Source organism: Acartia tonsa, chromosome 10 (genome assembly GCF_053477335.1).
Source record: "Acartia tonsa isolate MP-2025a chromosome 10, ASM5347733v1, whole genome shotgun sequence".
Taxonomy (NCBI): Eukaryota; Metazoa; Arthropoda; class Copepoda; order Calanoida; family Acartiidae; genus Acartia; species Acartia tonsa.
Window position 1 is genome coordinate 2,050,153 of NC_137269.1, and position 26,820 is coordinate 2,076,972.

The following is a 26,820-nucleotide window of genomic DNA, read 5'->3' on the forward strand; positions in this document are numbered from 1 at the left end:
ACGTCTGAAGTATGACTCCTTGTGGACCAGACTCGAACTCGACAGCAAGCTGACACGTTAATAAGTTACTCATTCCGCTGCATGGTTTCTCCGACTTGCAGGAAACTAAGCACAAACGAGTGAAAGCAATTTTTAAGCACCTTCCAGCAGTGATGTAGACTATTTTTAGAGGCGAAGCTTTTCTAAAATTATAGTCAGTCCGAATTTAATTTAAAATCAAATCTTAAAAATGTAAGTATGTCCTTAAACAGTATCATTTTGCTTAGACTTGAACTGAACATGTATATTCAGTTCTGGCACTCTACAAGTACTAATTCTCGTTTGTCCTACCGTTCAGGGCTTCGCTTTTTTGGATGTTGGCACCCTTGTTTAATTGAATACTTACTTGTATGTCAAATGAATGTAATATAATAACCCCATGGCTCCTAAAATTTTAGAATCTCATCAAGAAACATTCTAACTTAGAAATATGATGAAAGGGGCAATTGAAAAATGGGATACACAAATAAATTATAGAGTAACATCGCTATTAAACAAACTATTTTAGAAAAACTAAAAATTTATTTAGAATACATCCTAACAATTAAGGTTGGCAATCCGCCCAATTTTTTAACCGGATTCGGATTCTTACAAAAATCCGCCCCCCCCCCCCCAAAAAAAAAAGCGGATTAATGATTCTTGATTTTTTTGCGGATTGTCTGATTGTGGATTCTAGTAATTTTTTTAAAGTTCTTTTCATAATTTTTTTTAACCTTGACTTAACCTATCCCAACCTAAAATAAGTATAAAAAGCTATTGTGAACTAAAATACAGAAAAACTTTAGATGCTACCCACCATTTTACTTGTAGTTAAAAGAAACAATGAAATACTTTTTTGGTTTTTGTCTTGTCACATTTTTAATTAAAAATTGTAAGTGCTACAAAAGTCATAAAAATCAACAATCCGCAATTTTAAGTGTTGGTTGCGGAATCGGATTCTGGGTCCAAAAATTGTCTAAACATTGGGCGGATTCCGAATTCGGATTGCCAACCCTAATAACAATATATTATCGCAATAACAATTAATAAATAAATTTGTTAACTATACAGATTTTTCAATTCTCAGCTCCTTGGCACTTTTGACGTTGTGACTGTTTCTTGCGTGGTTCAGTAGCACACTGTAGGACCTTAACACAATAATAAAATTTAATTCGGCCATTCGCAATGGATTAAAGCTTTGTATAATGTGCAAAACCATGAATAAAATTAAATTTAAACATGAATTTAGTAAAAATGACTAAGAATTATTTGGACAAAAATAATGATATTTGCACATTCGATATATTTTCTTTTTAAAAAGTATTATTTCAGTTTTGCCCAAACTGGACAATCGTACAATTAAAGTTGGTTATAAGTTTTTTATTGCGCAAGCGCGACTTTTCTTCAATTTTCCAAAATACATTTGAGGTTTTCAATTCTATACTTTAACTTCTTTGATAGCAATTTGGACTAGGAATGGCGTAGATAAGACATGAAAATATGTTGAGCTACCCATATTTTTTTTTATTTCTTGATAGTTCCTCTCAAAGTTTTTTGACTAATGCTATCTTACTATTACCACTGCACTATAAATAATTTCCTGAAATGTATTTTTAATTTAACTTTATGTTAGGTGCAGTCAAAGGTTTAAGAAAGATTTTACTAGAAATATATTATTATTAATCCCAAAAGAAAACTATGTAACAAGGACGTGTATTAAGATAAACATAGATTCAGAGGTGTGCAGAAGCATGCATGCATTAATTGGGTTTTCGCAACCCAAGTGAAACCCAACATTTGACCTCCTTATTAAGGGCAACCCAAGTGAAACCCAACTTTTGTCCCAGACGTCCAACCCTATAAAAAGGAGGGGACACCAAGCGCAACTGAGGAGCTGTAAAGTACTGCATGTATGTGCAGGAGGAAGGTGTATCAACCCCCTGGCAAAATGGAAAAATTAAGAGGGGTGAATGAATACATCCCCCTAGGTGTCCACACCTCTAAACTCCCTTAACAAGGGTCTACTGTCTGGACTCTGCACCCTCCTATCACAGTTAAGGGAGTTTTTAAGGTAACACACCTTTTGAATTTATGGGAAGTGTGAAAAAATATTAGCTCGACCAACTCGTTAATTTACCAGTCAAAAGACGCTTTTTGTAATTTTGAATATATAGATTATGTAAAATTATTATTGGACATCTTGCATGATGTATCCATCCCCTTCACAATAAATTATTCCCCTCTTGTTGTTTGAATTATACCCCCTTCAATTTTTGGTAACGGAGAGGTAAAATTTTCACGCCACTGAATATGTTAAACTAAAGCATATAAATTAACAAGGATGACAACATCCATAAAAGCGAAGTTCTGAAACGGATGCTTTCTAAATCGTACCAAACTACTACAGGAATCACCATGCAAAGTTTGATTTCGATAGGACAATTTTAACATGCCTAAATTAACAAACAAAAAAGCTATCTGTCTCGGACGGACGAACTGACCCTAATTATAGAAAAGCTTCGCTTTTAATAAAAAAAGAAATTGAGTCACCTAAAAGATTTGTTGCAGATCCTGCATTGGTAAGGCAACTCTCCTGTATGAACTCTAATATGGTCTCGTAACAAATTTTCTCGGGTAAACCTATTTAATCACAAAACATTGTAATGTAAATTATTAAGCATTGAGTTTTCGCAGGAAGGGAGAGGAAATTGGGCTGTTTATTAAACTAGCCTCCAAAGTTTCATAATATTATTATAATAACGTTTTCTTATTAGTTGGCTCAGTAACTTTGAGGACTTGAATTAAATTTCGAATGGTTAGTTAAAAAAGTTAAGTGTCCAAACGTTTTCAACCACTAATGGTTATCTACAGAAGGAGTAATTTTGAGTATTATCATTGGGGTTGTACATAAAGAGGGAGGCGGAACTGGAAGTGACACTTTTTGAAACCAAAACTAAAAGTTAAAGGTTCTCAACTAAATAAAGAGTTACAGCTCTGAGATTTGACATGGCAGTTGCTTTAAAGAGGTATGATATGGAACTGTGAAGAAACGGCGATGGAACTGTGAAGAAAGAACTGTGATTTTTATGTCTTTTCTCGCCAAATGAAAATATAAGGAACGACAGGAAAGTGGAAGGCTGCTAATGCAGCAGAGGAGAATTGTGGTTTTACTAGAAGTATGATGCCGTTCAATATATTTGCACTTGACACTTTCGTTTTTAATATTGACATGTTTGAAATATTTCAAAAAAGGGAAATTTTTATAAAAAAAAAGTTTATCTCATATGATTGAAAATTGGCGAGAAAAGGCAAAGATAAATATCGGCGGTTTTCGGCGGTTCCACCGCCGTTTCTTCACAGTTCCATATTTCACCTCTATAAAGCAACTTCCATGTCAAATCTCAGAGCTGTAACTCTTTATTTAGTTGAGTTCCTTTGACTTTTAGTTTTGGTTTCAAAAAGTGTCACTTCTGCCCCCTCCCTTTATGGGTCGTTGTCTAATCCCTTTAGATCCCTGGAGTGTTCATGTGTTTTAAAAATAAAATATCATGTATAAGTACACAAGCTTTGTTGTAGTACTGGGCAGGTTTTAATCTATGTCTCCAGGGGTAAATTAAACAATAATTATAATGCTTTCACTGAAAGTGCCTAGCGAGCACAAAACATCCAAATCTTATTTTCAAATAAATTGAAAAAAGAAAGGTAGGATACTGTAATGCCCTAAGCCTGCCGGGCTAACCCGTAACCAATATTACCTAACCCGACCTAAAGTAGAAAAAAGATAAAAACTAACAACAACCACTTATTTTTTCTTCATTTAAAATCAATGGGAGGGAGGTTCCTTTGCTTGACAAGGAACTTTGAGGGAAAAAAACACCAAGAATTGTAACTTACCCCTTAGTACATAGGGTACAAGTATATCTCTTGACCCCACTACAGATGTCCGTGTGTATTTTCAGGTAGTATTCTGTGGAAAACTGTTTTCCACACAACTCGCATGCAGGAGACTTTTTCAGGCCTTTGTCTCTCTAAAAAAAGTATACTTAAATTAAACCTGGTCATGAAAGGAATTAATTAAAAAGTCGTTTTCTCGGATGTTAATCAAGATAGAGGTTTGTTGTGTGAGAATGAAACAGACAGGCACCTCAACTGTAAATTTTTGTCTGTTGTCCATTCTCTGTAGCAAACTAGCTGCTTCGCCCCTAGAAGTATTGGAAAGTCAACCTTCTATTTTATTATAATCGTTCGTTTGTAGTAAAAATAGGGGAAAATTTGAGGGGGGGGGGGGATATTTTCACGGTGGATTCGCCCTAGGGTGTTGTGGTTTCCCCCTCCCCCACTTTTATATATAAAAATAACAAAAACCCTTATCTTAAAACCCCCACAGGACCAGTAGGAATCTTCCCTGGAGAGAGAATTTAATAGGTTCGGTGCAGTTAATGAGATCTTAAGCTTCAGACAGACAGACATCTTTCTACTTTGTATCATGTAAGAAATATCATTTTTCTTCTAGAAATCGGATTTAAAATTAAAAATTAGACAGTACATTAAAGTGAAATACTTACAATGCGGGTAGTTTTCGAGGGCTGCGTTTGAATACTTGAACCACTGAAAAATAATAATATAAACAAAATAAATATCATAATCTATAATAAAAAGTAGCTTGATGTCTGTCCGTCCCTTAAGATCTCGGTAACCACTGAACCGATTGGATTCTACTCTTCAGGAAATATACCTACTGGTCCTGTGGTGTTTTAGGCTTTTTTCTTGGGGCGTGGGACACCCTCAACCCCCCCAAAAAAACAAAAACAAAAATGCACCTCAATTTTTTTTTTTAATGGAAAGTTACGTAGTAGGTAGGGACACATCCAGGTACTTTTTTTTTGATTACCCCTTGGAGCAAAGCCCCTAGTTATAAATAAGCTACAGTACTTAAAAGTTAGCTTACCCCTCCAAATTATTTAAACAAGAGTCTTCTTTAACTTCACCATTATCTTGACAGTGCTTCTCTTTAGCGTGAGATGTTAACCTAAATAAAAATATATCATGTGTGGGAGTGTGTCCCTGTTGACAAGCTTCTGGGTTCTTTAAATAACAAGCAACTTAGACAGACAGACGTACACTTCACTAGTTATGTCTGGCCCTATCCTTGAAGGGTAGGGCTAGGAAAACAACAAAAGTCCCGTTTAGAGGGAATAAAAAAGGTCAAACCATCATTAGTTAGATTGTTATACAAAATAATCAATAACTATCTACACAATAGCTTTTCCCCTAGCAGGGCAGACAGATAAAGGGACATTTCAATTGAGCTGAGAAGCGAAGCTACTCTACAAGTCTTGCGACAAAAAGGTGAGGTCCTGCTACATATGCATACGGAAAAAAATTAGGGTATAACCTCTTAGGATTTTTTTTTCAATTTTAAAAAATTTTAATCCCCCCCCCCCTCCCACAAAATAATAACCAGGGCCGCAGCGCTCGTCCCCCTGCCCTGCCTAGCCGCAACGTTCGGCCCTCTTGCCTGCCTAGCTGCGAGCGCTCTGCTAACCTAACCTAACCTAATTGTAAGAAACTGGAGGTAGGGGGGTTATCAAAATTTTCAAAATAACGCCATTATTAGCTGAATTTCTTAAGGCAACCAAAACAAGTAATTAAACCTTCAGTTTGTAATGACGACGCCATTTCTTTTTGTTGAAGCATTAATGAAATTGGGACATAGAAAAATTGGCACAGTGGATATAAAAATGCGTTGATATATTAACAGGGCAAAATTTGTCGTCAATTGCTTATATGGGCCTCGTTTATTGGTCCGTTTGTTTTAATCCAGTAGGAAAGAATGAGGTAAAGGGGAGGGGGGTGGTGGCAACGTTAATATTTTAGCCAGCTGAAAGTATAACTCTATTAAGGTACATCATCATGAAAATTTGGTTCGACATCCAAGTAATTATATATCGATTTATGGTACTATCTACAATTACATTCATAACAATCAGAAAACCCTTTGATTGCACATCTTTTATTTATAAGAAAATTATACTAACTTTTTAATGCTATTATATTGTGCCAGACATATCCTACAAGATGGACTGATCGTTGGTCTGATATGATGTTCAGCGGCACACACACACTTATGTTCAGCGGCTATGTGGAAGGTGAGGTCGGCCTCTGAATCTAGCATCCTAAAACATAAGTCGGGTATAGCCCCTTTTGTGGCAACGCCCCTTAAGGGGCATTTCTTCGTATTTTCACAGTAGCTTTTCTTATATTTCTAACCCCTACGGGGGGCCCTAACCCTGCGGACAATCACCTAACCCAATATAACCTAACCTAACCTAAAATAACCTATCAAAAGCCATTTTAAAAATACGCTGTATCACCCCTTAAGGGGCGTTGCCACGAAAGGGACTATACCCCATAAATCTATTAGGGTACAAGAAAGGTTGTTTATCTGCAAAAAAAGATCTCAGAAACTTGTAAACCTAACCAAATACTTGGATAATCAAAACAAAAGATTTATTTATCTTCTAAGAAGAATATTTGTCATGAAAACTGATGCCTTTCTGAATGAAAAAAATATTGTTCTTCTTTCGTGTAAAAACATACAAACCTTTAAAATAAATCATATTGCAATCTAAAATCAACTCAATAATAATAAAAACTAACAAAAAATTATATCTATCTATCTTACACGGACGGACCTTCGTACGGACATACGAATCACAGAATACGTAAGACGAAAATCATAAAACATGTCTTAAGCGTAACTTACGAACAGACAACGAAAGAACGTAAAGAAAATTTTTTGGGACCATCATTTTAGATGTCCCAAAGCCCATACAAATGACAAGGTGCATTTAGGAATTTTTTTGAATTGGTGGAAGAAGTGAAAAAAAGCATCAAATGTTAAGTCTACAGCTATTCTAGGACTAATTACTTAGGTATTTAAAAGATTAAATATTCAGTCCTAAAAAAAATTTTACCTTTCGCAATGTGGGCAAGTTAAATTAATGGCGAATTTTGAATCTTCTAGATTTTCATTGTCTGGAAATGATTTTTTATTTATATTTTTAAAAGCCAAGCTTTTCTATAATTAAGGTCTGTACGTCCTTAAGTACGTCACGGTTAGCTCTTTTCGTTAATTTATGCATGTTACGAGTTCTCCTATCGACTTTAAAGTTTGGACGATAGGTACAATCAAGAAAGCGTAGCTACCTTTTTTTTATAGGTTTTCTAAGCGCTCAAGTTTTGCGAATATAAATAATAAAATAAGCATAGGTATTCTAAAAAGCCTAAAAATCATTCCTTGGTCATTTTCATAGTCAGAACTCTCTGTAATATCACAAAAGAAGACTTCTTCATTTTTTCCAACTGAATTGGTTTCTTCAATGTAAGGATCAGTTTCTGCAATATTATCTCCACAAGTTTCATTGTTTTCAATAGTTGTAATTATTTCTGGTTCTAAAAATAGTAATTTTGTTGTTATTCAATTTGGAAAGAAAATGATTGTATTAAAATTTCTTCAATATTTAAATAATAATCAAAAAAAATATGAATTCTCTTTAACTCCCCCCCACCCCCTCAATCAAACACACATAATAGTTATTTCTCACGTCGTATTATAAACAGCTTTCCGGATATAAAATGTACATTGACAATTATAAGATTAAAACCAGGATATAATACAATACTAGACATAATTTTTTTCTGTATGGATGAGAACCGGTTCTAATCCACCAGTTTCGAATGAATACAAGAAATGTCTTTATGGTATCATTTTTTAACAAAAATTAGTATTTTTTTGGTTTGTCTAGATTTATCTATGAAAAAATCATTAATGTTTAAAAAGAAATTCAAAATAAGGCGAAGGGATAAGTATTAAGTATTTTGTTTATCTCTTTAGGTCAGGTTAGGTTAGGTCATTTTCAGGGGTGTATAATCTGCAAATTTGACCCTGCTACGGGTGGGGGGGTAAAAAATTAAAAATATGTGGTTGGGGGAAAAAATGTAAAGATTAAGAGAAATGAAAGCATTTTTTTCCATTTTTCTCCCCTCTTTGGGGGAAAAAACTAAAAGAATATGTGGGAGGGGGGATAATATGAATAAAATAAAGAGTTTTGAAAATATTTTTCCATTTTATCCCCTTCCTGGCTGGAAAAAAAATAGGTGGGGGAAAAAAAAATTTGCAGCAGGGGAAAAAAATGAATCTTGTGCAGAATATACACCCCTGGTTATTTTAGCTACTGGATAGCCCCGCATTTTATCTTATTATTATATAGACACATTTTTAAAAAATTAGTTACCTTGTACGATTGCTTCTTCATTATTTGGTGCTATATTTCCTGTGAAAGAAATAATTTTAGGCCTATCATTTTCGTTTCCCATGACATAAGCCCCCGTACCAATTTCTACGTTTCTTATTGTAAATGCATTTTCTTTAGGATTTACTTTATAAATTGTAGATTTTACAATTGATTGATTATTGGAACAAGTTTCTGTATTGTTGCCCATTAAAATTTGATTTGGAGACTTTGTACTTTTATCACAATGATTTGATGTTTTGTTTAAATAAGTTTTTTCTTGATTGTCTTCAGATATTTTATAAGAGAATTCTAATAATAATTTGATCTCTAACATGATTGGGGTATAGACCATTTCGTGGCAACGCTCCTTAAGGGGCGATTCTTCGTATTTTTCACAGTAGCTTTTCTCCTATTCCTAGCACCTGCGGTTTAACTCTAACCCTGCGGGGCAATCACCTAACCCAATATAACCTAACCTAACCTAAAATAACCTATCAAAAGCCATTTTAAAAATACGACGAATCGCCTTAAACTGTTTTTAACCTATTTTTAAAACGTATATAAAAAATATACTATGACACCAGTAGAATCAGACTGCAGAGCCTAAATTTGAATTAAGTCCCCAATAAACTTTTTAAGGCGGATTTAAATATTAATTTTTACTGTTGCCGTGGTCATTTTGACCAGAGCAAAAGGTCTTTTTTTATTTGGGTAAAATTCGTAGCTTTTAGAGTGTTTTGCTTCATAAATATAATAATATTGTATTCTGGTATAGAGTAAAATTAGGCCTTATGATTTTACTGTAAAATTCACTAAAAAGTTAAATCTTTACAATATACCAATGAATTAACATTAACATGTTTGTGTTCTATCACCTATTTTAAACACATAAAAATTGGCTGTAAAGGGTTAAATTTGATGACAACATGACAAGATGACAACAAATGTTTATGCAATACAACAAAATTATTTTTGTCACATATACAAATATGATATAAAATAAGATTATTCAAACTTATATTTTTAAATATTTTAAAAAGTATGTATCTTTTACGTGTGTAGTTTTCATTCTTTTCATTTTAATTAAATAAAAATTATTTAACTACATTGTAAATAAGTCATTTTGTGAAAACACTCTTTCGGAAATGCTAAAGAATTGAAATGAAACAAGAAATCTTATTGGTTTGACTTTAGCATTATGTGTTTTATTGTATTATGTTTAATTTTTCACTGAAATTAATTGTTTTAGAGAAAAAATTATTTCCATTGAACAGAATACCTAATGTTTTTTTTTATTGTATCAATATAACGTGAATTATATAAAAATTTTCTCTAAGCTACAATATTACCCCAAGTAAAAAAAACCCTTTTGCTCTAGTCAATCTGACCAGAGCAACAGTAATAATTAATTTTTGAATCCCCCCAAAAAAGTTTATTGGGGACTTAATTCAAATTTGGGCTCTGCAGTCTGATTCTACTGGTGTCATAGTATATTTTTGATATACATTTTAAAAATAGATTAAAAACAGTTTAAAGGCGTTGCCACGAAAGGGACTATACCCCATTGTTGTAGTCGTAATGACGCTGAAAGTATCAATCCCCTTTTTAATGACCATTTAAGCAGAATGTGTTATCTTGCTGCACTGTTTACTCATTTGACTCTATTGGATATTAGATCCTGAGAAAATTAGTATAATTCATGCTCTCCATTGTATTATGTTAATTGTTAATTCTCTAAAATTTCAAAAATTGTTTTTGTACCCTTTTTCCCTAAAAAGGGACTTTTTGTACTTAAAATTTGTCCATTCTTTTCAGAAATTTTATCAAAACATTTTCATTTTCGGACAAAATTTCCCCAAAATTTCCGCGGAAAAAATGTCTGGGAAATTAAGTCCATTCCTTATCCCAGATGGGACTAAATGCCACATAACATTTTATACTTTTCACCATGAAACGAGTAAATGTTGCAGAAGATATCATAAAATGGGTGCTGTCCGAATTTGCTATCACCCACCTTGGACTATTTTTGACCACAATACTGGCCCACCTGTACCCTCTGTATTTGGTTGCCAGTACACCCATGATTGTATTGTTTGAATATTAAACCAACCAATAAAAGTTCATAGACATAATTCAAGCAGAAGAGGGGGTGGTTATCTGGAATCGGTGTCCAAGAGTCTGTTAGCTTCCTGTTAGCCCCCCCCCCACCCCATTCAAAAGGAAAGTGTACATCCCCCCTAATACCTAATGAAATGTATTTTTTATGATAATTTCACTAGTGATAAAATGACGTTTCTTCCTATTAATGATATGTTTGTCATGTTACATTAAAAAGTATTTGAATCCTAATCCTAAACCCAATAAAAAGCAGATGTTGAATTTGACGGACCGACAAAGACTTAATATTATAATCGCTGCGGTTTTTATAAAAAAAAATCTATATTAGAATCCTTTTAAGACCTGTATTTTGTGATTTCGAATAATAGGAATGCTGTTCTATTGAATTGGAATTGCTAGTTATATTTCTAATTTCTAGTTGCGACTTATAATAATTTGATTCTACTTGTTTTTGTATATTTGAGTTTCTCTGGCTTTCAGATTCTGATAGTGTGAGCCATGAAAATAATGTAAAAAAAATACCTAAAGGGCTGTATGATTGTTTTCAGGGCTCGGCAGCCGCGCGAAAGCCGGCCTGTAAGCCTTAGGGAAAGTTTAAACCTGACCCAAACTAGTTTAAATGTGAGGCTTAGTCGCAGCTGACGAGCCCTGTTTTTTGTTAGTAGGATCTTAGAATAAAGTGAACCAGGAAATTAATTTTTTTCCGTAAAGCTTTAGATTGACCCATAACAGTATAAATTATTATTTATATTATTATTATTATTTATAAATTATTACAAATAATGAATTTTGTTCGTTTATATGTAACAGACTTTATCGTTAATCTAAGCATGTTAGAATTGTCCTATCGACTTCAAACTTTGTATTCCAACTGAGAATAATTTTTCATGGTCACTTTCCTGGATTTCTGGAATCAATGATTCTCTTTTTAACAGGAGGATGGTAGGTTTCTGAGTGGTCTATGATGTTCTGATGATCAAGAGGGGTGTAGTAGTCATGTAATATTGATGATGAATCATACTGATCTCCTTTAATATAAGTTGATAAAGTTATACGTGAATATAGTTATTTTTACGATAAACAAGGACAATTTCGTCCATAGGACACGTGACTGTATCGTTACACGTAGCGCATCCTCTTGTCTTTGGTTAAGGTGATTTGATTGAATCTCAGCCCAAACCACGTCATTACTACACACTTAAAGCTCGTAGCTTCTACTGCTGCTATGTAAGGCGCGCCACATTAATTGTAAGGGGGAATGACTTGGCCCATAACTGGCGTAGCTCATTACCATACACAGGACAAATATTATACAATCGAAGGGTTAATTGTCTGCCTGGCTGGCCCTCCGTCATTATCAATCGATTGAATGCGTCCCCAGAGGCTTTAATCATGCATAGTTATAAAGTTTCAAATATTAGGTAGATGAAAAAAAAGTTTACTATTTTTATTTGTGCTATTAAAATTAATTAGCACCTGCGTCATAACAAAAAAAATATCATGAAAGTGGGAGGTGCAGGTGTAAATTCTCCATTAATTGATTCTTGTTGAGTATTTTGGTAAAAAAAACTAAATATTCATCAATACATACCTGTAATAATTTCAGGATTATAATTTTCTTTTTTAACATTTATACTTTGACTTTGTGCTTCACTATCAGATGTAGATATTTCTTGTGTCTTTCTTTTATAAACATCTTTTATAGATTCTTGGTTGGTTTTGTTGTCCTGGTATGATTGGGAATAAACCATTTCATTATCTTCAGTCTAAACAAAAGACAAAAGTAAAGGGATCTGTGTCTGTCTGTGTGTGTGTGTGTGTGTGTGTATACAGAGTTATCTCGTTAACCATTGAACCGATATGGTTCTGAGTTACAGTGTAGCTTCTAATAGGTCCTGGGAAGGTTTATAAATATTCTGGGGGAGGGTTACCCGAAATCACCCCTAGAGAAAAATTACCTTTTCTTTTAAAACTAAAAAAATAGGGCGGTCGAATTCAACCCCCCCACCCCCTCTGGGGCCTCTAGAGGCGTAGCCACTAGTTAAGAAATAAAATAAAAATTATAGTATTAATAACAAGGATTATAACGTCCGTGACGGATAGCTCTTCTTGGTAATTTAGGCATGGTATAATTGTCCTATCGATTTCAAACTTAACATGATGAGTCCAGTAACAGATAGATACGATTTAGGTCATAAAACGATTAGGTACAATGTTTTAAGAGAAGCTTCTCTATTAAGTCTCAAATCGTAGTATATTTTGTTTATATTAAGGATCCTGTATGTAAGTAAATTTGAGATATTTTATGCTATGAAAAATTTGTCTTCTAGATTGTTACTTTATATTTGTTAATGATTGTTGCTGGCTGTCTAATATGTTTAACTTCGCTTTTATGGATGTTGATATCCTTGTTTAAAATCAACGTCCCTACCTCAGCCACATGAGTGTAGATGGTATTTTCTTCAGTTGATAATCTCACTTTCAAGGGGTCTTTATTCTGAAGAAACAACAATAAATGTATAAGTATAGATTTGTGATCTGAACAACTAAGTGATGGAGACACTTTTCGTCTGCTAGTAAATTCCTTTCTGTTCTTTTGTAGGAACTCGGCTGTGTTTGTATTTCAGACATTATTAGCTGATTTCAAAGACCATATACAAAAATCGGGACAGGATTCCCGCCCTGGGGGCAGAGTAACATATAGCTCATGCCTCTCTATTCTTTTACTTTAATTTAACAACAACATTATTTTAGTATACTACCCATCCACGGAGGAATAAAAGCATTTTAAATTAATTGAAAACTGTTTTATCCTCCTAATTAACCACCAACCCAGATAGAGAGAATACGTCAGGGAAGTTTATTAAACCAGACCCCAAAGTTTTATAATAACGTTTCTTATTCGTTGGCTTAAAAACTTTGGGGACCTTTCTAATTTTGATTGGTTGTATAATGAAGTTCAGTACCTAAGTGTTTCAACCACTAATTGTAATCTACAGAAGGTCTGGGGTAATTTTGTGTATCATCAATCATTGGGGTTGTACATCAAGTTATCGGCCATTGTCCTATCCCATTAGATCCTTAACAACCACTTATTGTTATTGTATTACCTACTAAATGTATATCAATTTATCAAAAACTTGTTACTGTTCACAATCATTATACTAAAGTAACAGGATTTCTGTGTGTCTGTACCGAAGGATCTCGCTAACCGCTGAACCGATCGGGTTCTTCTTAACAGGATAGCTTCTCATAGGTCCAGAGAATGTTTATAACTATTTGGGGGGAGGGTACCACCATCCTCCCAAGAGAAATCACAAAAAAATCGAAATATTATCGTAGAGACTTGAAGGAACACAACATAGATAGGTGACGTATTATCTTAAAAAAAACAAACATTTAAAGTGCCACTAGAGTCCTCTAGGGGCGTAGCCGCTAGTAATTAATAAAGCTAAGAAAAGCTTTAAAATGAGAAATAATATGGGTGCTTTCCAACAAGTGCCTGTTTAGCAATAATAACCCCCCACTACCCATAATTTTAATTTACTTAAAAAATAAAGGTGGAGAGGGGGGGGGGGTGTTAGTGCTCAACAATGCACTTTGTGTGAAAGAACAAAATATGAAACATACCTTGTTTTCTTCATATTTACTTGATTCCAGATTCTTATCTAAACAAAAATTTATTTAAAATAAATATGAAATTCAAATAACTACCTAGATAATTTATGCAAATAAACATATTTTTTTATATTAGGAAAATCTTTTAATTGTTGGTATTGCAACTTCTCTGTAACTAGAGTATTATTTACTGATCTATGTAATCACAATTATAACATATATGCAAATTGAGAGACACACACACATAAAATAGTACAAATATACAAAAAAGACTTACTTATTAATAATGGATTTATAATTACTTTGATCTTACACCAGATTTTCATGTTCTATTATAAAGTTAATTCTGTAGCGGGCTCTTTATCCCATCCCCTTCCCAACTATTGGATAAATGACCCAACCAATAAACGCGAGGTGATTTTGCAACCTAAATTGACAACAATTTTTCTCCTGTCATAATATCCACGTATATTCTACTACTTTCTTGTTGTCTTTAAAAAAACATTCACTCAGTATGAAATAAATTTTTCTAAGCAAATCTGTATTTCAATTTACTCTTCTGCTTTATTTTAAAATATTAGTACTATTTTGTTGCATACATGGACAAAATTATTCTTATGTGAGTTAATTTTTAAAATTTAATTATTTTTATACACTCATAGGTAGGTACCTACCTAATTCTATCCCGATGCATTTCATCTTTTTTAATTCTTGAGAACATTTTAGAAGATTTAATTCTGTTTCCTTCAGTTTTCTCTTTAATTCTTCAGTGTATTCATCCTTGCTCTAAAAATAATTAATTTAATTTTTTTAGAATGGGAGGTTTTTTTGTTTGACAGTTAAGATTTCTCTACTTTGCAACTAACCTAATTAAGTTTTCCATTTAAGAAAGATTCATATTCCTACCGGTATGGATTTAGGCTATCTTTTCTAAATCAAAGTCTTATGGTCGGTTTAAGGCAAAAATTAGAAGAATTGCGTTAATTACAGTACCCAAAGTTCAAGTCCACCAAGAGAATTATTTTAGATCTATTGTCCCATTCCTTAATTACTGCATTTGGCGGTTTTTTTATGTAATTTTTTTTATAAAACTTACCTTTATTTCTAGTTGAAACTGTTGGATAGCTTTTAACTGTTTAACATTCATGATTCGACTTAGTTTCAGTTCTTCTTCTAACTTCTTTGTCTTTACTTTTTCAGACTTTTAATAGAAACAAATTTAATTATGCATAATATTTTGTTCTTTGTCTGTTACTTAGGATCTCAGAAACAATTGAGTTCTCTCTTTTCGAGGAGCTTCACATATGTCACGGGTTGGTTTTCATATATATAGGCTTTTTATATCTAGATTATAGTCATGGGGGAGGGTTGCCTATTTTTGTGCCCATTCCTTATCTTCAAATAGGTGCCAGTAGCTAGATGAGAGGGGCGCAGGCATCCGCTAAAACCCACATAAATTCAGATCCTAATTCCGAAATTCAATTTCAAAAATGTCTACTGGTAGCTAGTGTGAAAAGTTTAAAAGGCAACACTTAAATTTTAATTTACTGTTGTTTTTAGTGGCTTTGCTATTGTTATAATTGCGCTATTAAGGGGACATACTTGTCTTTGCTACTTAAATATATATACATGTTTTTTTTACAGAGAGAGAGAGAGGGGACATTAGGCTGTTTATTAAACTTGTCCCCAAAATTTTGTAACAACGTTCTCGTATTCGATGGCTTAACAACCTTGGGGACTTCAGAGAATTTATTGGTTAGTTTATTAAGTTGAGCGTTCAAGCGTTTTAACCTTGAATTTTAATCTATAGAAGAAGTAATTTGTGTATCATTACTGGGGATGTACATCAATTTATCGGCCATTATCTCATCCATAGTATTTTTTACCTTTAAAGAAGCAATTAATTCTCTACATACAGATTCTACTTTTTCAAACGGTTCGTTTTCTCTACTCGAGGACATTTTAGATCTTAAAGAACTCGTTTCATTTTATTTATAAACTATTCATAGTCAACTTTAATAATTCATAAATGGAAAATACATTAAAATAAGGAAAAATTGGAAGTTTTTAGGTAAAATGTAAAGTAAAACTTTCAAAATACTTTTCTGCTTTGTTTGTTTACATTGACTTTAAAATTGAACGCGGCAAGTGCGCAATATCCGATTGGTATTTCAAGTATATTGAAATGAATGGAAATTTTCTCTAATGTTTTGCAATGAACGTGATTATTTGTAACTTATAATTTTTATATTTTTACCTTGTTTTTATCTAAAATTCATCTTTTTATCAATTTTAATCTTATTATATTTTCAGATTTTTTAAATTTTATTTAAAAGTTTTTCAACAGAGAGGCGGCGGCGGGTTTCGGCCCAAAGAACTGAAACGATGGTACCGAATCCAAATAAGTAAGTAGTTTTTATTAATTATAATAATGTATTAAAACGTAGAAAGAAAAGAAAATTTTATTTAAATTGAGGATTTTTATTTTCTCATATTTTGAAATCTGTTTTTGAAGTTTAAAATTCGTAATTAATATTTGCACATAAAATTTTATGTTTATGTAATCTGACTGTTTATAGTCAGAATTTATTTTTAAATATTAATGGTTAATATGAAATTTTACTCTTTATAGTAGAATTCATTATTAGTTTTATTTTTATTTAAAACTATTTAGTGTATGACTTGTTTTATTTTAAGGTTGGTCCAAACTGCTGATAAATTTGGTTCTTTTTATCCAACAATTACACCTGAACTGTTGAAACAAGGCATAAATTCTATTTTATCTGTTTGTGCTGTAAGTGATGGAAAGTCCTTGTCTGGAGAGTTTAGAGTTGCTCTGGGTTCAAAGACACCTCTAAGAATACCGTTAGATCTTGAACTTGTTTTAGGGTGTAACCCAATACCTGAGGTTCAGTTTTTTTATCCGGTGCAAGCTAATAATCTATTGTTCATGAACAACAGATGGCACACAGAATGGTATTCGTTTCAAGACCTGCTGGCTGCTGGACTTCTTGCTTGTGATAAAGCAAAAACATCCAAAGAATCTTACGCAAAGTTGGTGGATAGGTGTAAATTGAGTCTTATTAAAGAAGAATACCAATGTGCATTTAGAATAGAGGTGGGTTGTCCTTCCGATGGAGATGTGTTGGACTTGAATATAAGATGGCTTCCTTGTTCAGCCCACTATTTGAAGAATCATTCTAGATTAAACAGCGGTGATGTGGCTACAATCAATGGTGGAAGTGTAAATGTTTACTGTCCATTATTTCCAGAATCATTGAGAGATATTATGCATCATTTCCCAGTTCCGCCAACTTTATTTATTGATTCAGATATTACATTAGATGATTATTCTACAGCTGTATTGGATGGATTTCCTGCCATCTTAAGTTTCATTCAAGGTCACGTTGATTTGACTATTGAGAATGCTAGAGAATACATTAAATCTCCAACAGCGCACTCTGGCAATGTTAAGAGGTTTTGGGATTGGTGTTTTAATTAAAATAAAATGAATGAAATTTTCTTTGTTGTTTTGCAATAAATGCGTTTTTTAAATTATAATTTTATCTTTTTTAACTTAGTTTTATCTTAAAATCATCTTTTTTTTATTATTTTAATATTGTTTTATTTTTTGATTTAAAAAAAAGTTTTTGATAAATTATAAAATAGGCAATTTAGTTATAGACGGTAGGGGATGAAAATTGCCCCAAATGTCCCATTCGCACGTACATGAAATTTAGTTATAGAGAAAAAAGTTTAACAAATTTATTTAATTGAATAAAAAAAATACAATAAAAACAAGGATAACAATGATTAATTACAGGGAAGGACTGCACTGGTAGAGTCAAGATGGTTGAACTGGAGATCCTCCAGATGCCATTCCTCTCCATCAAACCACTCCATGGTGTAAGGCTCCCAGAGTCCACCAAAAATGTGTAGCTGGCCGTTCACAACCTCCATTGTGTGGTCCCATCTAAATTTTAGATTAGTTATTTAATATTTATCGCATTGTATTATAAACAACTTTCCGCGGATATAAAAATGTACAATTATTAGATTAAAACTAGTTTTGTTAGCCCCGAAATAAAAACTGGTTTTAATACTATGATTGTACATTTTTATATTCGTAGTAAACTGGATATAATAGGATAATATACATGAATTTTCAGTATGGCTGACAACCGGTTCTAATCTAGCGGATATTAATCGGTTTCGAAGCCATCTTGGAAAATTTCTTTTGTTAATTGTAATATAAGTTGTAAAGCTTCTCAGTAATTCAAGAACCTTGTCTTTATGTTTGTATAGAATGTTTTTTGGGAAATGTTATTATCTTTGTTATTATTTCAGATAGATGGCTGACTTTTTTTTGTAAACAATCCCTGAACTAAATACCTAATTTGTACTTTAATTCGTCCGTCTGTATGCTTTAAGTGCTTAATTTAAAAAAGTTTACTTGATTTTAAAAATAATCTTATTAGTTTTTTTCTAGGTTAAAGGTTTATATTTTCCTTGTAGATCTTTGTATTTAAAATAGTTTTGATGTCTTTAATTTCATCAAACAAGGTAAATTCACAAAATAACAATGCAATGAAAACATGAACATTATTAATACTTGGATCTCTTACATCAGATTATTATGTACTCTATTAAAGTGAAACTTGTAGCTGTCTAAAATAACGATCGCCCCACCCTCCAACCGACAACTTTTCCCCTATCATAATATCCACATATTTTCTAAATCCATTATCACAAAAAATTTGTTGTTAAAAAGTTAAATATCAACATGTTTAAAATGGACATACGGACATTCTGGTAACGATTATAGAGTTGCTACGCTTTCTAAATCGTACCTAACTACTACAGGAATCACTATGCACAGTTTGAAATCAATAGGACAATTCTAACATGCCTAAATTAACAAAAAGAGCTTACCGTTACGGACGGACGAACGGACCGACACTAATTATAGAAAAGCTTCGCTTTTAAAACTACCTTTGTTGAATGGTGGAAGGAAGCCTTCTAAACTCCAGTGTCTCGAGGTTCATGGCCTCCACAACATGATCACCAGCGCTCCCACCAGATATTATTATCTCATTTCCCATGAGGACACAGGCATGACCAAATCTGATATTATTTAATACCTATATTTGCGACAACTTTTGTTTGATAAATTCTTCCAATTTTGAACAACTACAAAAAACCCGCCCCTCTCAGAGAGCATCGTATTTCATATTTGTATGGTTTAGGACAACAAGAAAACTTACATGAAAAGCATATGGTTGTTTGTCTGCGTGTCTGTAGCTTAAGATCTGGAGCTAATAGCAGGACCTACATGGTTTTCCTTTACATTGAAGCTTCTTATTGGTCCAGGAAAGGAATATAACCATTTTAGAGGAGGGCACATCCACCCTCCACAGAGGAAAAATAGTTGAAACTAAAATGGAAAAGTGGAGAGTCGACTTACCCCCCCCCCTTTTACCCAACCTTCTTCTCCGCAGCCAACGGGTTCACAATTTCGAGTCCCTAGCTCAGAGCTCATACATTTTAATTTGTCTTGAGTTTTAAAAGTAGGTGATTCCCAGTATAATCCTTGCGAACAAAGTAATGATTAATTTTACTTTAGTATAGGGGTGTTCTTTTGTCTGTTTGTATTGCTATTTAATAACTGTATCTATTAACGTCTTTTGCATGACATGGCTCAATTATAAACATTACCTGGGTGGGTAGATCTCTCCAATTTCATACCATCCAATCCCCTCCTCATACATCTCAATATTGGGCAGGGGTACGAGGAGAGGACCTCCGTTGCTGGTCTGACCACCAATGGTTATCAGTTCTGTGTCACTAAAATATGAAATACTAGCGGGTTCGCTCCTAGCCTATAGGGGCTTTTTTTGGGGGGTGTCCCACCCAGGACCAGCAGGTATATTCCCTGAAGAGTAGAATCCGATTGGTTCTGTGGTGTCCGAGATCTTAAGGGACGGACGGACAGACAAAAATCAAGCTACTTTGTATTATAGATTTGGTAAGTAGCGAAGCACAAAAATCATGGATTGACAAAAGTAAGATAATCTGTATATTATTACTTGGATGTTGAGTCAGATTTTCATATCTATAATGCATAGTATACTCTGATAAAGTAATACTCGCAGCTGGTTAAGTTACTTGTTTATAGAACTTTCTTCTGTTGTTTGGGTTTGAAGCGAAGTTTCTCTACAAACTGAAAATCAAGATACGTCCGTCCGTCGTGTCCGCGGCTTACATCCATCTTACTAGATGTACATCTATATGTAGTTAAAAATGTTATTGTATAACCTGATGCTAACAGCACAATGTCCACTTCTGGGAATACTCAGTTTGTCAGCTGATCTTTTCCAACTTTCTCCATCAAATATTTCTACTACGTCCAAAAACCTTAACAAAATTATCGTTTTCCCACGAAATGCTTTGTTGAGGTAGCTGTGTTTAGTGCCCTAGGAAAATGGGGATAGATGCCACCGCTTTTGGCCTACCTATTCAATTGACGTCATAGTTGAGGGAAAGAGAAAGAGAAGAAGGAAAGAAACAACCTTAGATAAAAGATGGGATATAGGGAATTCACATTTTGCTAGGGCACTATAGACAGCTACTTTGTTGAACACCAAATCCCTATATTCCTTAAATCTGAAACAAAATTCAAAACTATAGGGGGAAGGGGGGTAGTTTTTGTTTGCTTGTTTATTTCTGTATGTCAGGTTAAGTTAGATTGTATTGAGTACTGTTTAGCCAGGGTTAGAGTACTGCAGGACCAGGTATAGAATTTAAGGACAGGAAAAAAACTAAACCCACCCCTACCCCCCACTTTATTTTAGATTTATTACAGGCAATTTGTTAAACAAACTACAATACGCCGCATCCAGTAGTAGGGGTACGACTCTTACAATCTTTGTTTTCAGGAAGTGAGGTATAGGCTCGAACCAGCCACCTCTCATTGCAAGAAGATCAATTGTAGCATAGCTACTATAAAATTTACTTGAGAGCACCATATCCTCCTGTAACAATCATCTTGGAGCCAAGGGTGTTCAATGTATGGTCATTTCTAGGCACCTACAAAATTATTCTATTTATAAAAGTAACAGGATGTCTATCTGTCTCTCTGTGTATGTCTTTGTACTTGTAGATGGTTCTCCTTTACAGTAGAGCTTCTTATAGGTCTATAGGTACCACCACACTCCAACAAAAATCACCAATGGAAAAATATCCCTCCCCCTCTTTCTTATAGATAATTCCAATGCAGAGTTGAGGGTCGGCCTAACTCCCCCACTATTCCCTAAAGGGCATTTAGAGGCCTCAAGGCTGGAAAACTATGGAAAAAATATAAAAAGGTCTGTTTTTTTTTATTTCTAAAAATTAGTTTATTGTTGATAGTCCTTTTAAATGAAGAAATACACAATAAATAACATTAAATATAAATTATAGAGTAGCTGCTGAACTAGCGATTAAATATTTCTTACCACTAATTTTGAAACAGTTTTCCACTCCCCATTCTCTACAACTCTACATTCATCACTAGAAACAAAATAGTAATCATAAAAGATCTCTAAAATAGCTCGACAAAATTATCTATGGGGAGATAATAATATTTGGGAATAGTCCCTATCGTGGCAACGTCCCTTAATGGCTTTTTATAGGTATTTATAGGTTATGTTAGGTTATGTTGGGATAAGTAATTGCCCTACAGTGTTAGGCAATTGGCCCCGCAGGGTTAGAGCCCTCCGCAGGGACTAGAAATAGGAGACAAGCTACTGTGAAATAAAACGAAGAAACGTCCATTAAGGAGCGTTGCCACGATATGAACTATACCCAAATATTTTAACAAAGAAAAGTTTTATGCAGTTAAATTTTCAATTAAAAAAAAATAAAAAATAAGAATGTCAACATCCATAAGAAGCGAAGCAATACAAATTCATGGAAGGACAAACAGACAAAATGAATTATAGAGAATATGTTCAGTTAACAAGTATGTAATAATTAATTAGAAATCACGAAACTTTTCTGAAATAAGAAGATAAATTTATTTATTGTCTTTTCATGCATGACCGACAGACTGACGGAGAATAGTTATTTCTTTCATCGTATTATAAACCGCTTTCCGCGGATATAGAATGTACAATTATAAGATTGAAACTAGTTTTTTTAGCCCCGAGGTGCCGAAGGCACAGGCCGAAAAAAAACTGGTTTTAATCTTATGATTGTACATTTCTATATTCGTAGAAAGCTGGATATAATCCGATGCTAGACATAGTTTTTTCGTATGGATGAGAACTGGTTCCTATCAACCGGATTCGAATGAATACGAGAAAGTAAATTATACACATGATGCTCATAGATACAAGAAATCTTCACCTAAAATTTCAGCCGTCTATCTTCAATAGCATCCGAGAAAATCACATTCCCCCAATAGCGTTACAGACGGAGTGACGGACAGACAAATATAATAATAGAGTAGCTTCGCTACTAAAAACTTACAAGAAAGATTCATCGAAATTCCAGCCGCCACAAATTTGCAGGGAGCCGTTGTAGATTGTGGCAGCTGTACTTCTCAGTGTTGATGGCAGCTGGGGCACTTCTAGGCTGCAGGGGTAACTCTCCACTCCTTAATTGAATTAATTCATTAGCCAGGGGTGAGTTAGGTAAGGACTTATATAGTCAACTCTTGAAATCATAAAGATCATATAAATTGTTCAGGCTCCGACTAATTTTAGTTCTGATGTGATCAAAACTGTTGGGGGGGGGGGGGGGTAGTAAGGGAAGGTTACCCTCCTAAAACATACCCCCTAACTAAAAAGCTTGGACGTCCTTGCCTGGATGTCAAACAAGTAAAGTAAACTTTGAACCTAAGACTACAATATTAAGCACATACAAGATAATCAAGTAATCCAGGTTTCAAAGTTCTTCTTATTTTAAAAAATCTATTGCTGCGCATTAATATGGGTATAATTTAACCAAGAAATAAGGTATAGCGAAATTTTGACAAAGACCAAATTGCTACAAAATTGTGTCATAAAAATGAGGAATTGTCCATCTCTTTTTTTAAGGGTTTTCTTTCCCATTTCTCCTCTCATCTCCCTCATTTTATGACGTAACTTGGATAACTTTTTACACAATTTTGCAGCAATTTGGTTTTTCTCGAAATTTGTTTCAAAAATTTATCCTGGGATATTAAGAGATAAGACAATGGACGATAAATTTATGCACACACCCAATTATTAAATCAACATTACTCATTTTGTTTTAATAGTTTGGACACCGAATCACTGAAAGTAGAACCAACTAATCAAAATTTGATAAACGTACTCAAAAATTGTAAGCTAACGAACGAGATAGGATGTTGATAAAACTTTGGGTACCAGTACAATTTACAGTCCAATGTCCCCTTTTTCCTGAAATTTATCCAATTATCAAATACCTGACGCAACTTTACAAAGTGTCGAAAAAATCAGCCATGTGACGTCATAAAAATGAGGGATTACCTATTTCTTTTTAAGGGGTTTTCTTTCCCACTTCTCTCATTTCATTCCTTCATTTTTATGACGTCACATGGCTAATCTTTTAGACACTTTGTAAAGGCACTGGTACATACCTGACTCGAAGCCACCAATAAGAACAGCTCCGAAACTATCCTCTTTAACTACATCTTCTAGAATAAACACAATTATGTACATGCAAAAATGCAATTATAGAGTTGCAGCGCTTTTATTATAAGTGATTAAAAAAACTTTTTTATAATTAGGGTCGGTCGGTCAGTACTTACGTCCGTCTGTAACGGATAGCTCTTATGCATGTTAGAATTGTCGTATCGATTTCAAACTTGTCATAATAATTCTGTATCAGTTAGGCTCAATTTAGTAAGCGTAGCAACTCTTTAATCGTTATCAGAAAGCCATAGGTCAATTTAAAAATCTGTATTTTAAAACTATTTTGACAACCATCTAATAGGATATAATGATCCTATTCATCTAGGTCATGGAAGAATGATTCCCAGGACAACAAGGTACAACTTTATAAACGAAGCATCTCTATACTAAAGGGCTAAACTTTAAGTATGTCAATTTAAACTATGTTGGATTGTATTTTTATGACAATAAGCTTTTATATGATATGATTACACTATTTATTTCTATTATAAAGTCCTAAAAATGTAAGCATGTCCTAAAACAAAAATTTATTCTAGTCGCCTTTAACTTGCAGACAATTTAGTTTAGACTTATAGATTATCATTCTGCTTAAAACCTGACACTCTACATTGTTAATGTTAGCTTGTCCTACAGTCTGATTTTAGAGCTTCGCTTATATGGATGTTATTATCCTTGTTTATTATGAGCTTTGACATTTTCAACCTGATGAAACTGTTAAACAAAGGCACAGAGACAAAAATATGTTAGTCAGCATTGTTTCAATATTATTTAAATACTGAGGCCTTTAGTTGGAAATATGCATAAAGATAACAAAATAATGGAATTATCTGTATTTTATGATTTAGAATAAAAAGTTACATAAGATAAAAAATGCTTAATCTGAAGTACAAATGATTAGAAAATTCTATAGAAAAAAGTAGTAATGCATTTTTTACTTGTCCATAAAGATCTTGCTAACCACTGAACCTATTGAATGCTCCATTTTAGGGAAGCTTTATATAGGTCATAGATTAAGTCTTGGAGTGGTATTTGGCTGTTTTTCTGCCCCCCTTAAATCATCTCTTGGTGCTAGTGGCGCTGTCGATTTTATTAAATATCGTCCTTTTAAAACTTATTATCATTAACTTTTAGGGCAAAATAAAACTAAAAATGATTTTTGTATCCAGTAACGTTTTGTAAGCCCTTTTTCGATTTTTGGGGGGGGTAATTTAATTATGTAAAAAAAGCACCTACCTAATCTATTAAGTTAATAAGTACTATCCTATAACATAAAGTAGTAAGTAAGGTTTATTTTTTGTATATACACAGGGGCGTCCAAGCTTTTTTTTTTGGGGGGGGGGGTAAAAAAATTTAGGGGGGGGGGTAATTCGTGTTTGGGGGGGTAAAATGGCGCGCGAAGCACGCCGAAATTTTTTTTTACCCCCCCCCCAAAAAAATTTTTACCCCGGGGGTAAAATTTGATTGGGGGGGTAATTACCCCCCCTAAAGTCTGTTGGGGGGGGGAGGTAAATACTCCCCCCAAATCTGTTTGGGGGGGTAATTCCCCCCCCCCATAACTAATTTACCCCGGGGGGTAAAATTTTTGGGGGGGGTAATTTAATTATGTAAAAAAGCACCTACCTAATCTATTAAGTTAATAAGTATTATCCTATAACATAAAGTAGTAAGTAAGGTTTATTTGACTATAGCTTCAGATTTCATTACTTTTAATACTGAGTTCTCCTTTTTAGGAAAGCTTCACATAGATCCCATGATGGTTCCACACTATTATAGGTCAATCCTTTGAGTGGTTTTAGGCTATTTTTCTCCTCCCTTTTTACCCTTTAGAAAACACGAGTTCTTAGATGCTAAGGGCGCCACTACTATTCAAATATATAGTTGTATCTCATTCTTTAGAACATAAAAATACAATAATGACTTTTTTTAGGGGGTGGGGGGCGGGGATTACTCCCTCCCCCCCAAAAAAAAATTTTCAGTAAAATTTTTTTTAAGAACATTCAATTTTGGGGGGGGTAAATACCCCCCCCCCAATATTTTTTTTTTAAAGAACATTTATTTTGGGGGGGGGTAATTACCCCCCCAAAATCGTTGGGGGTGCCTACGGCACCCCCAAAGTAGGGGTAATTTTTTTTTGGGGGGGGGTATTGTTCACAAAATTTTGGGGGTGCCAAATGGCCCATTACCCCCCCCCCCCCCTTGGACGCCTATGTATATACATATATTTTTTTTTTTTTTTTTTGAAATGAAATGAAATATTTATTTTATGACACACATAGTAAAATAGACATACATTACATATATACATGACATAAATAATCACAAACAAGCAGTAAAATTGATCATGATTAAATAATTAAAGTATAATAACAAGGTTAATAATATCCACATAAGACAAAAAAAAAGAATTTAATATAAGTGTCAAAGGACTAAATAATCTCTCTCGAGGTGATATTAGATAGCCTTTGCAAATAACATAGAAAAATAAACTAAAAGGTAGTGTGAATCTTATTTATGAAAACGAGAAAGTAAACATTTTATAAGGGTATATTACAGGGATATTAATAGGGAAAGGATTTGCAGAAGGAAATGGTAGGATGATTGTGTGAGTGTGTGTGAGTTCATATTATTGATTAAAATACTTATAATTTAGTAAAGAATAGGGAATTGATTAATCTAGGGCTTGTAAAACAGACAACATAGAGGTTTTACATTCTTAGGTGGCAAGAACGACAAAGTAGTCTATTACATGTTATATCTATTCTTGAGAGAATACATTTTTAAAGCTGCTTCTTAAATTGATTTAGGTTTAAGGCATTTTTTATATTGTCACGGTCATTCCATGTATTAGGAAGAGAACAAAGAGGAAGCCTCTCTACTAAGCTGATTCGGGAAAAAGGAACAGTAAGATTTTGTTTAATGACATACTTACATTTTTAGGACTTGATTAAATGATTCTAGAGATGCTTCGCTTATAACAACGTATTAATTGTTGTCTTGGAATCTGTATTCCAAAAATCAGACCAATCGGATAATTTTATCAAATAATTTTTTTTCTTCAAAAGTTAAAAAGCAACATGTTTAAAATGAACAAA

At 33.5% G+C, this 26,820-nt stretch overlaps 3 protein-coding genes across 3 annotated transcripts; 1 reads left to right on the forward strand and 2 right to left on the reverse strand.

The window, feature by feature from the left end:
* Positions 1 to 541: 541 nt before the first annotated feature.
* On the reverse strand, positions 542 to 16,089 carry LOC145330883 (uncharacterized). The gene is made up of 17 exons (XM_080175552.1): positions 15,938 to 16,089; positions 15,148 to 15,252; positions 14,726 to 14,837; positions 14,064 to 14,101; positions 12,865 to 12,930; positions 12,025 to 12,199; positions 11,333 to 11,461; positions 10,776 to 10,916; positions 8,316 to 8,600; positions 7,318 to 7,473; positions 6,996 to 7,056; positions 6,057 to 6,194; positions 4,967 to 5,047; positions 4,584 to 4,626; positions 3,913 to 4,046; positions 2,569 to 2,658; positions 542 to 1,166 (listed from the first exon to the last, which is right to left on the reverse strand). Exons 1-17 carry the CDS (start codon positions 16,010 to 16,012, stop codon positions 1,082 to 1,084), a joined length of 1,914 nt encoding a protein of 637 aa, XP_080031678.1. The 5' UTR covers positions 16,013 to 16,089; the 3' UTR covers positions 542 to 1,081.
* Positions 16,090 to 16,344: 255 nt separating this feature from the next.
* Positions 16,345 to 17,553, forward strand: LOC145330377 (uncharacterized). Its single transcript, XM_080175015.1, has 2 exons — positions 16,345 to 16,456; positions 16,749 to 17,553. Exons 1-2 carry the CDS (start codon positions 16,437 to 16,439, stop codon positions 17,551 to 17,553), a joined length of 825 nt encoding a protein of 274 aa, XP_080031141.1. The 5' UTR covers positions 16,345 to 16,436.
* A 247-nt stretch (positions 17,554 to 17,800) lies between these two features.
* Positions 17,801 to 24,547, reverse strand: LOC145330884 (uncharacterized). Its single transcript, XM_080175553.1, has 9 exons — positions 24,431 to 24,547; positions 23,674 to 23,730; positions 22,560 to 22,686; positions 21,545 to 21,599; positions 21,064 to 21,137; positions 20,367 to 20,465; positions 19,767 to 19,895; positions 19,044 to 19,175; positions 17,801 to 18,024 (listed from the first exon to the last, which is right to left on the reverse strand). Exons 1-9 carry the CDS (start codon positions 24,480 to 24,482, stop codon positions 17,865 to 17,867), a joined length of 885 nt encoding a protein of 294 aa, XP_080031679.1. The 5' UTR covers positions 24,483 to 24,547; the 3' UTR covers positions 17,801 to 17,864.
* Between the last annotated feature and the right edge of the window lie 2,273 nt (positions 24,548 to 26,820).

Bases quoted from the DNA above. Each gene is read 5' to 3' on its own strand.
- LOC145330883 (XM_080175552.1), bottom strand. From the start codon at position 16,012: ATGTCCTCGAGTAGAGAAAACGAACCGTTTGAAAAAGTAGAATCTGTA. The intron at 15,253-15,937 runs GTAAAAAATACT...TTCTATTAAAAG, and splicing joins AATTAATTGCTTCTTTAAAG to TCTGAAAAAGTAAAGACAAA. The intron at 7,474-8,315 runs GTAACTAATTTT...TACTATTTTTAG, and splicing joins TGAAGAAGCAATCGTACAAG to AACCAGAAATAATTACAACT.
- LOC145330377 (XM_080175015.1), top strand. From the start codon at position 16,437: ATGGTACCGAATCCAAATAA. The intron at 16,457-16,748 runs GTAAGTAGTTTT...TTTTATTTTAAG, and splicing joins ATGGTACCGAATCCAAATAA to GTTGGTCCAAACTGCTGATA.
- LOC145330884 (XM_080175553.1), bottom strand. From the start codon at position 24,482: ATGCTGACTAACATATTTTTGTCTCTGTGCCTTTGTTTAACAGTTTCA. The intron at 21,138-21,544 runs GTAAGAAATATT...ATAATTTTGTAG, and splicing joins AAACTGTTTCAAAATTAGTG to GTGCCTAGAAATGACCATAC. The intron at 19,176-19,766 runs GTAATGTTTATA...AAATAATATCAG, and splicing joins GGAGAGATCTACCCACCCAG to ATTTGGTCATGCCTGTGTCC.